The sequence below is a fragment of the Mus musculus genome, chromosome 7 (assembly GCF_000001635.26).
Source record: "Mus musculus strain C57BL/6J chromosome 7, GRCm38.p6 C57BL/6J".
NCBI lineage: Eukaryota > Metazoa > Chordata > Mammalia > Rodentia > Muridae > Mus > Mus musculus.
The window spans coordinates 55,818,640-55,833,349 of NC_000073.6; the positions used below are offsets into that span (position 1 = coordinate 55,818,640).

At 41.6% G+C, this 14,710-nt stretch overlaps 1 protein-coding gene across 5 annotated transcripts in view; it reads left to right on the forward strand.

Moving 5' to 3' along the window:
• The window catches only part of Tubgcp5 (tubulin, gamma complex associated protein 5), a 37,335-nt gene extending 24,515 nt beyond the window's left edge, over positions 1-12,820 (forward strand). For 4 of the 5 annotated variants that reach the window (XR_003946456.1, NM_146190.3, NM_001360873.1 and 1 more), the window contains 8 exons: positions 75-257; positions 3,140-3,224; positions 3,339-3,459; positions 4,881-5,059; positions 6,941-7,066; positions 7,594-7,682; positions 10,692-10,792; positions 12,203-12,820. Coding sequence is in view for 3 of the 5 variants with exons in the window: in NM_146190.3 (NP_666302.2) it covers positions 75-257; positions 3,140-3,224; positions 3,339-3,459; positions 4,881-5,059; positions 6,941-7,066; positions 7,594-7,682; positions 10,692-10,792; positions 12,203-12,249 (931 nt within the window). In the remaining 2 variants the exon portion in view is untranslated. Of the gene's footprint in view, positions 1-74; positions 258-3,139; positions 3,225-3,338; positions 3,460-4,880; positions 5,060-6,940; positions 7,067-7,593; positions 10,458-10,691; positions 10,793-12,202 lie in introns of all 5 variants that reach the window. The other variant, XR_882029.3, reaches the window with a different exon arrangement.
• Positions 12,821-14,710: the final 1,890 nt, after the last annotated feature.

A 14,710-nucleotide genomic window follows, 5' to 3' on the forward strand; every position in this document is an offset into this window, starting at 1 on the left:
CCCGGGTTTTGCTAGAGTCCCACAGGACAGGCATAAGATGTGTTCCCTTACTTGTCGTGTCTCTCGCTTTCAAGGCTGGTGGAGTACTTGCAGGCCATGAGGAATTTTTTCTTGATGGAAGGTGGAGACACCATGTATGACTTCTATACTTCAATTTTTGATAAAATAAGAGAAAAGGAAACCTGGCAGAATGTGTCTTTTCTTAATGTGCAGCTCCAAGAAGCAGTAGGACAGCGCTATCCTGAAGACAGTTTACGGTAACATAAACCAAGAAGTCATTTATGGGTTTTTACATATGATTATTGTCACTTTTTGTCCTCATGCCCAAAATACCTACTTGAAGCTACTTAAAGGTGGGTGCATTTTGGCTCACAGACTGAAAGACTTGTGTATGTCCTAGCAGGGAGGATGAGTTCAGCAGAGCAGATAACACCTGTCAGAGGGAATAGAGTAATTCACTAGGAAGTAGGATAGGAAACAGCTCCAGGAATACCACAGTCCCGAGGGCACCTCAGGAAACTGCTTAGTCCAGCTTAGCCCACCTCCTGCATTTTCAGAACCTCCCAAAACAGCGCTAGTGTTCAAAGCATGCATATACAGAAGACAGTACACACTCAGACCACACATATTCACAGTAACCATACAAATTATTTTGCAAATTAGAAAATGAAAGCTGAGCCAGGCAGTGGTAGTGCACACCTTTGATGCCAGCACTGGGAGGCAGAGGCAGGTGGACCTCTGAGTTGGAGACCAGCCTCTTCTACAGAGTGAGTTCCAGGACAGCCAGGGCTATACAGAGAAACCCTGTCTCAAAAATAGAAAAGAAAAAATAAATAAAAATCAAAGCTGAGATAAGATGGTATATTCTTGTGGTGCCAGGTTATTTAAGGTCTGAGGCAAGGAAGTCATCTGAGCCTGGGAATTCGGGGCCAGCCTTTATCTCCAGACGAAACACAAAGGAAAGGCTAAGAGATGGTTCTGCGGATAAGGAACTTGCCATATAAGCATGGGGACATAGTTTGGATCCTTAGCACCCATATGAAAAAAGGCATATTGGCATGACAGTCCATCTGTAATCCCAGCACTTTGGAGGAATCAGATGGTGGGCATGTGTCTGGTACAAGCTGTCTTAGCAAAACTCACGTTCAGTGAGCGCCCTGCCTCAATCAGGTGAAAAGTACTCACCTCTGACCTATACACAGACACGAACACATTGCACACACCACACACATGTACCTCCTACGCCCCAAAACCGAGAGACGAGGAAGGGGTAAGTTAGGTCAGCAGCTGGTGTGTAAGTGGTGGCAGCAGGTCAGCACCAGCCAGCTTGTTGAGTGTGATGGCGTCTATGATGATTCTTGTGTTCAGTTCCTATTCACCAGTATTACTAACTTTTATCAGCCCTGCCTCCTTGAAGGCATCCATTGCCTCCCTGGCGGACCAGGTTCTCCTCCTGACTCAGCCTTACTTTCTTCCACCACAAGGGATGATACCCATCGCTCATACCCAGGCCGCTTTGTGTGCCTCAGACCAGACAGAAAAGGAACTTTTCCCTTTCAGGCTTCATTTTTCCCAGCCTCCTATCTTACACACTACCAGGCCATGCTCTCTCTTCTGCTGCATTCACATGGTTTTCCTTCCCCAGTGCTGTTCTTCCTCACCCCAGGCCTCCTTCAGTGGTGTGCTCTTCCACTCACGACCTGCCAGTCAGTTTGTCTACTGGTAGTGCACCTTGTGTTTTGTGTGCCGGAAAGCAGCTCTTCAGATCTGCTCTGGAGGCAGAATAGATTCTATCATCTGCATAGTAAGCACTTAAGTGAATGTTGGGGCTGGAGAGATGGCTCAGCGGTTAAGAGCACTGACTGCTCTTCCGAAGGTCCTGAGTTCAAATCCCAGCAACCACATGGTGACTCTCAACCATCCGTAGTGAGATCTGATGCCCTCTTCTGGAGTGTCTGAAGACAGCTACAGTGTGCTTACATATAATAATAAATAAAATCTTTTTTTAAAAAAAAAAGTGAATGTTGATGTAAGAAACTGCTAGAAACTAAAATCGCTTCATCTAGTCCCTGTGCTGTGGCAATGAGTTGGCTAGTTCATGCTACTCATACACTGCTCTTACCTCTTCCTTCCTTGGATGCCTTACTTTACCTCTTCCATAGTTTGCACCCAGGTTATCAACTGTAGCAAGCTCACTATCAGGACCTGCAGATCACATGAGAAAAAGGACAACAGTCGCTAGCACATGGATATTTCCCTGTTCTGTTTTGCTTCCTTTCTTGGGAAAGGAGTCCATAACTAGAGCAGTACACAGCATCTGCAACAGGAGCAGACCCCACTGTACAAAGCCTATGGAGGCACAGCGGAGCAGTTCTAGTCCTTGCCCATAGTGCCAAAATCTAAAGTTTAGTCTTTCTAACCTGGCTTTGACCAGAATTAAGTTCCCAGCCTATTCTCAAAGTTTGTTTTTTAATTCTCATTCCCTTCTAACATTGTCAAGTATTTTTAATAACAAAACTCATATTTTAAATTGGATGTTGGGGCACACACAACTGTAATCCCAGCACTACAAAGGTAGAGTCATAGAAATCTCAAGATAAAAACCAATCTACAATACCTAGTGAGAGACTATCTCAGAAACTAGATATGTTGGCACAGCCATTGGGAGGCCGAGGCAGGGAGGTCACCTTGAGTCCCAGGTCATCTGCACATCAAGACCTTGTCTCAAAAAAACAAAATTGCTGGTTGAGGATAGCTTATGTCTGATTCTAACACTCAGATGGCTGAGGAAGGAGGGTCGCCATCTATTTGAAGCAAGCCTGGACTGTACAGTGAGGCCCTGTCTCAAAAGTTGGGGTAGGGATGAGGGGGATCAAAACAACTGCTACTCATTTCTAAAAGCAAGTCCCTGTTCTGAGGCATATGCCAGAAACTGTAAGTTAGTTAGCATGCTTGTATTATGTGGAATGTTGCAGGGTGGGTGGGATGGTTGTATGGTCCTGTTATTGTCACGACCTCGCTCACAGTAGCTAAGTGTTGTACCACTAAGGGACACTCCCTGACCATGAACCCTTCTATAAGAATGTTTTTATATGAACATAGATTTATCACAAACTAAAATGGAAACTTCTTTATTTAGTTTATCTATATCTTTTGAAAATGTTGATACAACTAAGAAGAAACTACCCGTTCATATCTTAGATGGTCTTACCCTAAGCTACAAGGTAAGCACTAACCTTTTTTTTTTTTAAATAAAAATTGTTTTTTTAGTAAAATTAAGGTATGTAAGTAATACTGTATTTTGGTTTTTCTGTTTTGTTTTGATTTGATTTCTGTAGGTCCCATGGCCTGTGGACATTGTTATAAGTGTAGAATGTCAAAAAATTTATAATCAGGTGTTCCTTCTCCTATTGCAAATAAAATGGGCAAAATACAGCCTGGATGTTCTACTATTTGGTGGTAAGACTTGATTTCAATAAATTCACTAATTTGATTTTGGTCCTGGAAAGTTTTTGTATAGGTTGCCTTAGTCAGGGCTTTATTGCTATAAAAAGACACCGTGACCACATTCAACTCACATTTGGGGCTAGCTTACAGTTTCAGAGGTTTACATCTTGATCCAAAGGCAGCAGAAAAAGACTCTGTCTCACTGGCCAGACTTGAGCTTATGAGACCAAAAGCCCACCCCAGTGACACACTTCCTCCAACAAGGCCACACCTCCTAATAGTGCCACTTCCTATGGCCAAGCATTAACACATGAATCCATGGGGCCATTCCTATTCAAACCAGCCCATAGGTTTTCATTATTTTTTATATGTAAACAAGCATCAAACTGGCACAGATGTATGACAGCAGTGTTAACAATCCCCAACTATGCCAGGCAGTGGTGGCGCACGCCTTTAATCTCAGCTTGGGAGGCAGAGGCAAGCTGATTTTTGAGTTTGAGGCCAGCCTGATCTACAGAGTGAGTTCCAGGACAGCCAGGGCTACACAGAGAAACCATGTCTTGAAAAATCAAAAAAAAAAAAAAAAAAAAAAAAAGCGATCCCCAACTACAAGAATGAAGTTGGGGGGGGGGGGGAGCGGTGCTTGGGAGATGGCTCAGCGGTTAAGAGCACTGACTTCTTCTAGAGGTCCTGAATTCAATTCCCAGTAACCACATGGTGGCTCACAACCATCTGTAATGAGTTCCTATGCCCTCTTCTGGTGTGTCTGAAGACAGTTACAGTGTATTCATATATGTAAAATAAATAAATCTTTATATTAAAATCCCCTTATAATTCTTTTTTTAAAAATGAAGCTTGAGGCTAGAGGGATAGCTCAGCAGTGAGGAGTACTGCCTGATCTTCCAGAAGATCCATTTTGGGCAGCTCACAACTACTTCTGATACCAGGTCCAAAATATCAGACCACCCTGTTCAGGCCTCTGCAATGCACAGTGCACACAAAAACACAGACGTCACACAGCATCTACTCTCACATACACAAAAATACTCATAGGGCTGATCTTCAATGTTTTAGGAATTGACTCTAAATATTCTTATGTCATGCAAAAAGTTTAGTGAAGGTCTGACCGGGATTTTTCTAACTCAGTAGTGATGACAATCTATTTATTATTTATCTGTCTTCCCTGTGTCTCCCCAGTGCTAGGATTAACAGATGTGTGTCATTATAACTGGTTTATTCAGTGCTGGGAAGTTAACCCAGAGCCTCAAGTATGCTAAGCAACTACTAGAGCAACAGAGCTACAGCTTGGTATAACCTGGTATTTATCTTCCCAAGGCATGGAAATGCCCGTGTTAGGTTCCCAGCCACGCTGCTGCCCTGTCGCTTTCAATCAGTTCCCTGTGTGCTCATTTTGTCCTTTCACTCATCTGTAGAACTGGGTAATGCTGCTGAAAGATCCCAAGCAAAGGAAGACATTCCACGTGATCAGGACACACCCTCCCAGTTTGGACCACCAAAAGAGTCATTAAGACAGCAGATTCATCGCATGTTTCTCTTAAGAGTGAAGCTCATGCACTTTGTGAATAGTTTACACAACTACATCATGACCAGGGTTGGTATCTGCCCATCCGTCTTCTCTGTTCTTTTGTCTTGTGTAAGTGGTAGTTCAGAGACAACATTTATCATGTATTTATAGCTATACAAGAGTCACAGAACACTTTGAGATTATGGAAAAAAAGATAAATAATTTAAAAAAGAATAGCATGTCAGTGAGAGATAATATAGTCTCTCTCTCCCAAAGTCCTTAGCTCTTCAGTTAAAGGTGGGAGTTCATGAGTCTCTCTGGTAGAATCACAACAGGCTTGATCTTAGGGAGGTACCCACAGCTGCTGTGTGCTTCCTGAATGCAGTGGTTCTGTCAGTTCCATTAGACACTGTTTGGCTCTGCCCTCCCTGATCACCTGGTCTCATAGTCTTTACCCGTCCTCTTCTGTGATGGTGCCTGCCTTAGTGGGGGGTTGGAGGGCTATAATGTAAATGCCCCATTTGTGTCTGAGCCTTCACACAAACAGCATTGTGTCCAGAGACTATTCTTATCTACATCCATAAGAACGGGCACAGCAAAGCTCCTGTTTTAGAATGATCTTTAGAACTTGCCCAGCAGCCCACTTAATTTCATCACTGGTGATCGCTGTCTCTGGAAAGCGGCATCAATATTTAATAATAGCCCAAATCCTTGGTAAGGGTGATATAGAAGGCAGAGGTTCAGCTGAATTATATACGTTTTTAAAAGAAGGAGTTGGCTAAGGAGACAACTCGGTGATCAAGGTGTTTACTGCAGACACATGAGGACTGATGTGCAGCTCTCCAGAACACAGAAGAAGCCCAGCAGATGTGGTGGTAACCTGCTTGCAATTCCAGCCCAGGGAGGCAAAGAGACCTGCCTCAGTAAATAAAGTGAAGACTAATGTCGACCTTTGGCCTCCATACATGTGCACATGCATACTCACTACACACAAGTCCATGTGGAAACTCTTCTCCTGACGATCAGTCCCAGATGCAGTTCTCAGATAGGGCATTAGAGGGCCAATCATTGAGTACAGAGCATTAGAGTACCGGAGTCAACATATTGTGCCCCAAGGCTTGTCGGCTCTAAACTCGTCTTGGTGGGCTGCAGTGACTTTAAACCCAGTGTGAGACAGTGGCTGAGTTTTGCTGAATACCTGATGACAATGCCAGCAGCCTTCACAGAGCCAGCTTAAAGCACTTAATTGTGTGAAGGAAGGAATAAGTGGGAGCTTCATGTCTTTACTTTTCTATTTAAAGTAAAGTTAGGTTTCTCTTGGAGAAAGACCAATACTGTGTTGTGTAAACTTACCAAATTCTTTGGAATTGTTTGTATTGTAAAAATGGCACTTAGGTTAGGACAAACGTTTTTATATTTGTCAGTGTTTTTTGGGTTGGTTTGTTGTTGAACTCCCTTTCCTTTAGGAAACCTGTTCTAAGGGAAGGTATTCATTTTGTGTTCAGAATGGCTGCCCGGAGGCTGGTTCTGCCATTGTCTAGGGCTCAGAAAAATAAGCTTTTAAGGAAAGGTATTAGGGGTTGTACATATACTATATAGCTCAGTGGTAGAAATATTTGTTCAACAATGTATGAAGCCTGTAGTTACTAATAACTGAGTTTGAGTTTGGATACCCAGAACCCACATACAAATCCACATGTGAGGCTGGTAGTGCACGCCTTTAATTCCAGCACTCTAGAGGCAGAGGCAGGCAGATCTCTTGTGAGTTCAAGGCCAGCCTGGTCTATAAAGTGAGTTCTAGGACAGCCAGAACTACACAGAGAAACCCTGTCTTAAAAATCAACGTGTGGTTGCACAGACCTAGGGAAGGAGGCAGAAACAAGAGGATCCTAGGACAAGCTGGTCATGTGACCTGCACAAATAAATGGGTGCTAATGTAGCTTCTTGTCTTTTTTCTTCTCATTCAAGATTCTTCACAGTACAGGGCTGGAGTTTCAGCATCAAGTTGAGGAAGCCAAAGATTTAGATCAGTTGATTAAAATTCACTACAGGTATTTGTCAACCATCCATGATCGATGTCTGCTGAGAGAAAAGGTATGTAAAATACCATCTCAGGTATAACAGTGGGGAAAGACGGTATCTAGGCATGTAGCAATGTCTTCCCACTGTGAAATGTTGAATTCTAAAACTATTGTCATGCACAATCTTATTTTTAGGAAAAACTAGGTTAGATGGGGTTATAAATGTGTGCCCCACTACCAGCAATTACATTTAAGAAAAATAGAAGTATATAGAACTGGTAACTTAAGTCTTCAGTTAGACAATGAAAGTGTACCAATTCATTATGAATATGTGGAACTGAATAGTTTTGCAACCATTGGAACTTCTGCCTCCCGTGCACTGATGAATCTAAATGTCATTTAAGAATGAAAATCTGCCATCCTGGAATGCAGATTTACATCCCATGTGGGCTTGGTTCAGAGCCTCACACCTTCCTTATACATAAAGATAGTCATTGGAATGTTGTGCTCTTGCTGTGATTTAAGTTAGGCAAAAGTATTGGTGTCATTGTTATATAGATACAAAGCCCATCATATTTTATCTCAAACATTGATCTTTAGGTCAGCTTCGTGAAAGAAGCCATCATGAAAGTGTTGAACTTGGCGCTCATGTTTGCAGAAGGTTGGCAGGCAGGCCTAGGGGCTTGGCAGTAAGTATGTGCTATGTGATAACCTGTATTGTGACCATTTCTGACTAGCTTCATTTGAGGAGTCTTTCCACCCCCAATCTGAGAATGGTTCACATAAGACTGTGACTAGGAATTTAGAAGTAGTTCAGTGGCTTACCTACTCTGCATAAGACCTGGAGTTCAAGCCTATGTTCCAGCAGTACATAGAATTTAGTGACACTAGAAAGCATCAGGAAAGTCAGTTTCCTTATCAGCACAAGCAATTTAAAAAACTAAGGTCTTTTCGTTAAAATAAGCAAACATCTGGGCTGGAGAGATGGCTCAGCAATTAAGAGCACTGGCTGCCCTTCCCGAGGTCCTGAGTTCAATTCCCAGCAACCACATGATGGCTCACAACCATCTCATAATGAAATCTGATGCCCCCTTCTGGTATGCAGGTACACATGCAGTTATACATTAAATAAATAAAACTTAAAAAAAATAAGCCAACATTCTTAGATTATCTGCATGGCTCAATTTCTTATTGTACACACGTTCAAGCATGGAGAAGTTTAAAGGGCAGCATGACACGTCCGTGTGACTCACCTCAGCAGTTTCTGAGGAGGACCAGTTCTGGACCGTGAGCCCCACCGCTTCACACTTGCTGAAACATTTTAAAGTAAATGATGGGTATCATGCTGGGTTACTTTCCAAATTTCTATGTTTGTAAGCTCTAAAAGATGATGTATATGTTATTTTTTCACTTGTGTCATTTAGAATGGCAAACTACTTAAAGTCAATAAACAGAAAAGAGCCAGTCTACAGGAACATCTCCAGTTTTTTTGTTGTTGTTGTTGTTTGTTTGTGTTTGTGTCTGTGCTAGGGTTTGAACTCAGGACCTTACTCACGTGTGCTATGTAAATGCTTTACTGGGCTACACTACCAGCCTGGCTATCTTCTTATGTCAATTTGAATATATAGTTCAATGCTTAGCCTCTGTCTCCTTTATAAAATATATGCAGTGATAATTTGCTGAAATGGAGCTTCATGTCTTGTGGCTTAGGGTTTTCTTGTGTGCTTGTATGAGGAGTATATTCACACAAATTTGTGAGGATGCATGTCTCTTTGCACATGGAGGCCAGAAGAGTTGTCTGGGTATCTTCTCTGTTATCCTCCATAGACTCCTCTGAGACAGACTCTTTCCCTGAGCCTGGGACTTACTTTTCTCAGCCAGAGTGGAAGGCAGTAAAGCCCAGCAAGCCTGCTGTCTCCTCCTCCTCAAACTGTGGCTGCAGGCCTATGAGAGGCCATTTGTAGACGCTGGGGTCCAAACTCTAGACCTCAGGGCTGCACACAAACACTCTTAAGCACTGAGCACCTCTCCAACCCTTGCGCAGCATTTATAGCAGTCGGTATTTAGTCCATGCTAATCACGAGGGGAGTGCACCTTAGTGCTGCTGCCATTCAGAGCCTAGACTGGAGCCCTGTGACGGGGAGGGCGTTCCTAAGGGAAGGCCTAAAAACACTAGTGTCGGCTGGGGAGGTGACTCAGCACACGCAAGCCTGACAGCCTGGATTCAAGCCTCAAAACCCACAGAAAGGTGGAGAAAGAACTCATTTTGTAAAGCTATCTGCTGCCATCATCACGCAGATAGCACACACATAAACACACATTACTCACAGACATGCAAATACAAAGAAAAAAAGCAGACTAGGAGTGTAGCTCTGTGGTGAAGCACTTGCCTAGGATCGCCCATGTCCTGCCTGAGTTCTGTTCCCCACAACAGAAAGCAAGAAAATAGACACCTTCCTGACTATATGTCCTCTCAAAGTTTACAAAACTACTTTAATCTGTAACACTTACCTAGATGAGGGGTCACTATTCCAGATGCTGTACTGAATTCATTTCAGTAAAGTTTTCATTTCTACAACAAATTGTCAGCAAAAAGCAGGGAGGAGGACGTTAAGCATTTCAGAGCTGGTATGGGGACATAAATAAATGTTTGCCTATTTAGAAAGGGGAGGCTGTAAGGTCATGAGTTAAAGGCTCTGTGCACAGTAATATTTATGAAAGGTTTGTGTTCTATGAAATTTGCTTCTAAGTAAGTACTGTGGTAAGGTTGAGGAGGGTTTGTTGGCTTTAGGTAGATAACTGCCAGAGAGGGTTGATGAGCTGCGCGCGCGCACACACACGCACACACACACGCACACACATACGCTCACCCCAGAAAGGAAACTATGACATCAAAGTAATAAATACACCAGAGTCAAACTTGGTAAGGCCATGAGTGCACACAGGTTATTGAAAGGAGTATGGATGATAGGTCACTTAGAAGACCAAGAATAACCAAAATATATCAGCTATGCCAGCAAAAGGGTCCCAAGGATTGGGTGACGATTCATCAGAGCATCGCCCCATTCCAGGATCCCTCTGCAGGACCTGCCGCCAGCTTGACAGTCTCGTCCCTGTCCCTCCTGGGCAGGGTCTCCTCCGCTAGCACTTACTACCTTCTGTAAAGGTGGGGAAGGGACATCAAGAAGCTTTCTAGTTTCCACCTCCCACCATGGGATTTTATTTACTTCATGAGTTCCTAGCACTCCCCTCTCTCTGTGAGCTGTGTGTGTGTTGGGGGGAGAGGGGGTGATACCAAGAAATGTGTCAATTTGGAGGAAACCCCTGTACAACATGAACATATTATGAAGTGTTTTCCTGTGTCTGTTTTGGATCTGATTTCAAGGCCGGCCTGGTCTACAGAGCGAGTTTCAGGACAACCAGGGCTACATAGAGAAACTTTTGTCTTACGAGGGGAAAGAAAGGTAGGCTATGAGTCTAGCTAGCTACTTGGGAGCCTAAGCACATTAATTTCCTATCAGTTCTAGCCAATATGAGACTCTGTCTATGAAAAATAATACAAATTAATGTAAAGCACTGTTTCCTAGTTTATGATCATTAGTTAGCCTGTAGGATTTTAGAAATTATTCCAATGAGAATTTTATAGCCTACCTATTACTAGTTCCTTAATATAAATTGAAATTTGCTTTCTTTCTTAGAATGGAATCTATAGAGAAGATGGAATCTGACTTTAAAAACTGCCACATGTTTCTGGTAACCATCTTAAATAAAGCTGTGTGTAGAGGATCTTTTCCCCACTGTGAGTACATCCTCTTTCATTGTCACTGCCTTCCAATTTCATTGTACCTAACTCTGTGTGCCAATATTTGTTACTAATCACATGGTGAATTGAGCTTTTTCCATTTCAAAACTGGGAAATACTTAGTGATGATTTGAATTGGTTCGGCAGAATTATGATGGGATGGGTAAATAGCGTATGGTATCACTAAAACTAAAGATCTCCTTAATCATGTGCCTTTTATTCCAGTGGATTTCTAAAGCTGAGATGTAGCAGCTTGGAGAGTTGATCTCTCACTCTTGACTATCATATGAATCCTTTGTAACTATTCCTTTCTAAATGACATTTTCTAGCAAAATTCAAAGCTTCTAAAACTGCCTCTCATTACAAAAAAAATGTGGATTTTTACAGTTCAGAACATAGGGTGTGAAGGAGATAAGAAATTTGTGAAGTGAATTATGAAGGAGTTTTTAGTATGCTGAGATAGACTAAGTGATGTCTCTGGCCATCCCTCCTTTTTTTGGTAAGGAAAGTATATATAATGTCAAGCCAGGAGATGGTGGTCATTCACGCCTTTAATCCCAGCACTCAGGAGGGAGAGGCAGGCAGATCTCTGTAAGTTTGAAACCAGCCTGGTCTACAGAGAGAGTTCCAGGACAGCCAGGACTTCACGGAGAAAGTCTGTCTCAAAAAACTAATAATAATAACAATTAGTATTCATCTCTTCTCCATTTGTGTACTTTCTGACTGTTAGACACTTAGGCAGAGGCAGGCGGATTTCTGAGTTCGAGGCCAGCCTGGTCTACAAAGTGAGTTCCAGGACAGCCAGGGCTACACAGAGAAACCCTGTTTCAAAAAACTTAAAAAAAAAAAAAAAAAGAATGACCAAATATGAGAAAGTATTGCAGTCTGTCTGTTTAAGCAACATTAAGTAACATTGGTGCATCTGTCTATGTTTACACCGGGCCAGGGTTATAGAAGCAGATGCCATCTCTAGGTTAGAATATGGTACTGAACTGTGAGCTAACCCAGATTTACACCGTGTAGAATAAATACTGTGTTCAATGGAAGGCTTTTTTTAAGATTAAAAGATCTGAGAGCAAGGGCGTGGTGGCACACACCTTTAATCCCAGCACTCGGGAGGCAGAGGCAGGGTGGATTTCTGAGTTCAAGGACAGCCAGGGCTACACAGACAAACCCTGCCTTGAAAAAACAAAAATAAATAAAGATCTGAGATAAAAATGTCATCAACTTTTTCTATTTACATTAACAAATATTCTCTTTTTTTATATATTAAAATACTGATACTTTAATTTTTAAATATACAACTTTAAATACTTTTAAGTTTTAAATTCACTGCAGTCTTATTCGAGTATTTAAACATATTTAGAACTAATTTTTAACCTCTTTTTTTTTTTTTTCTTCCCACAGTGGAATCTCTTGCACTGTCGCTCATGGCTGGCATGGAGCAAAGTTAAATATCTCTAATTTAACAAGTACCTTAGACTTCAGCATCATCCATGTACATATTCACTGTTTGCAGCTGAGAAATAAGAATCTGTTTATTTTTATTTATTTTTATTGTTAAACCTGTCTAGACAAATGGATTGTAGGTATTTTTCTGAAGATTATTATCGAGTATGTAGAGTTATGTATATAATATTGTATATATAATTGTAAAATATATAGGAGTTGTATAAAAGTAGACTACTAATATTTCTTTTCTTCTAAAAGATTGACTTATTTTAATGTATATGAGTATTTTGCCTGCTTGTATATATGTACATACCTGGTGCTCAGAAGCAATAAAAGAACATCAGATACCCTGTAAGTTTTACATTTCCTCTTACCTAAAAATTGTCTTAGATTTCACTATCCTGGATGTATTTTTATGTGCATAGAAAATCCCAAAAGAAAAATAACAACCAATATCAATATATAAACTGTACTTTACTTAAGGCCAGCTGTTATATATCGATTTTTGGCATTTATTAGCTAACCAGTAATATCTCAAATAAAAGTATGTATATCATCCCATTTTTCTACCTATTTCATGTGTATTTCTTAGTGGGCACTGTATGATAACAGATGGATGATGGTGTAAGCAGATCAATATGGTAAAGATATAGCAGAACTTTGGCCAGCTGGGTCAAACGGATAACCCTCATTCAGCCATAACACAATATATATTCTTAAGCATATATAATACATTCGCTGAGATAGTCTGTCTACTCTGTGCATGAAATATACCTAACCTGTTGTTTAATTTATTTCGGTTCAGTTTGGGTTCTTGGGTTTATTATTTGGTTGGTTGGTTGGTTGGTCGGTTGGTTGGTTGGTTGGTTGGTTGGTTGGTTGGTTGGTTGGTTGGTTGGTTGGTTTTTAGAGACAGAGTTTCTCTGTATAACAGCCCTAGATGTCATAAAACTCGCTCTATAGACCAGGCAGGCTAACCTCAAACTCAGAGATCCTTCTGTCTCTGCCTCCAGTGTGCTAGGATTAAAGGCATGCATCACCAGTCTATTTTTGGCTTCTTGAAATAGTCTCACTCTTTAGCCAAGGCTTGCTCTGTGATCCTCCTGCCACAGTTTCCTAAGTGCTAAAATTACAGGCATGCACAAACATTCCTGGCATATGGGTTTATTTGGCTTGCACTTCCACATCTCTATTCATTGGAGGAAGTCAGCACAGGGACTCAAGCAAGAACCTGGAGGCAGGAGCTGATGGAGAGGCCATGGAGGGGTGCAGCTTACTGACTTACTCAGCCTTCTTTCTTTCTTGTAGACCCCAGAACCACCAGCCAAGGAATGGCATCACCCACAGTGGGCTGGGTTGTGCCCCATCAATTAGTAATTAGGAAAATGCCCTACAGACTTGCCTGCAGCCTAATTTTAAGGAGCTGTTTTCTCAACTGAGGTTCCCTCCTCTCCGATAACTCCAGCTTGTGTCAAGTGACATAAAACTTGCCAGCACACTTATTCTTTTAGAAACAAAGCACATTAAAAAAAAAACAAACCTCCAATCACAATACAAGTAAAGTAAATGAACAAAAGCTATAAGAATAAGGTTTTATATTAATTATATAGTACGTAGTTCAAGATCACTGTTCTCATAGAACAGTGGTTCTCTACCTTCCTAATGCTGTGACCTTGTAATACAGTTCCTCATGTGGTACCCCAAACCATAAAATTATTTCTGTTGTTTCTTCATAACTATAATTTTTCTACTGTTATGAATTGTAATATAAATATGTGTTCTTCAATGGTTTTAGTCACCCCCGGTAAAAAGGTTGATTGACACCTAACAGGGGTTGCAGCCCACAGGTTGAGATCCTCTGCCATAAAGAATCAGTTTGGTCAGTATAATGTTTGTGGCTGACAGGGAAGTTAAATCACTTAGACTGAAGACCACATGGTCTGCCCAAGACCAAATGGACTGTCCAATAGGGAGACGAGCCAGGGGGGTCTGTGGTAGGAGCAAGAGATTCACAGAAAGGCAATAAATATGTCCTTGTGGAGCTAAAGTGTCAGAGCAGCCCCGGAGGGAGCAGTGTGCTTTTGGGGTTCTGCTGAACTCAGCCCTCCGTCTCTAGCAGGAACTCCAGACCAAGCCTTGCTGTAGGTACTGCTCCTGATACAGGCTCACTGAGCCTGGTCTCTTTGTGAGTCTCTGTCAGATATGGCCCAGAAGCTCTGGGAAGGCACTTAGAGGTATAATGGGCTGAATAAACCATTGTCTCAGTGTACAAAATAATATTTTATGTATCAAAGTAAGAAATGAAAATTTCGTTCTTACAATACGTATGTGAAATAGGGTTCTGAGGCCACTCCTTTCCTATAAATAACCAAGATACTCCAGGATAATTTATTTAAAAGACTTCTTTTCTCCATTGAATTTCTTTAAATCCACTAATCATAGATGTGTGAATTTATTTCTCTG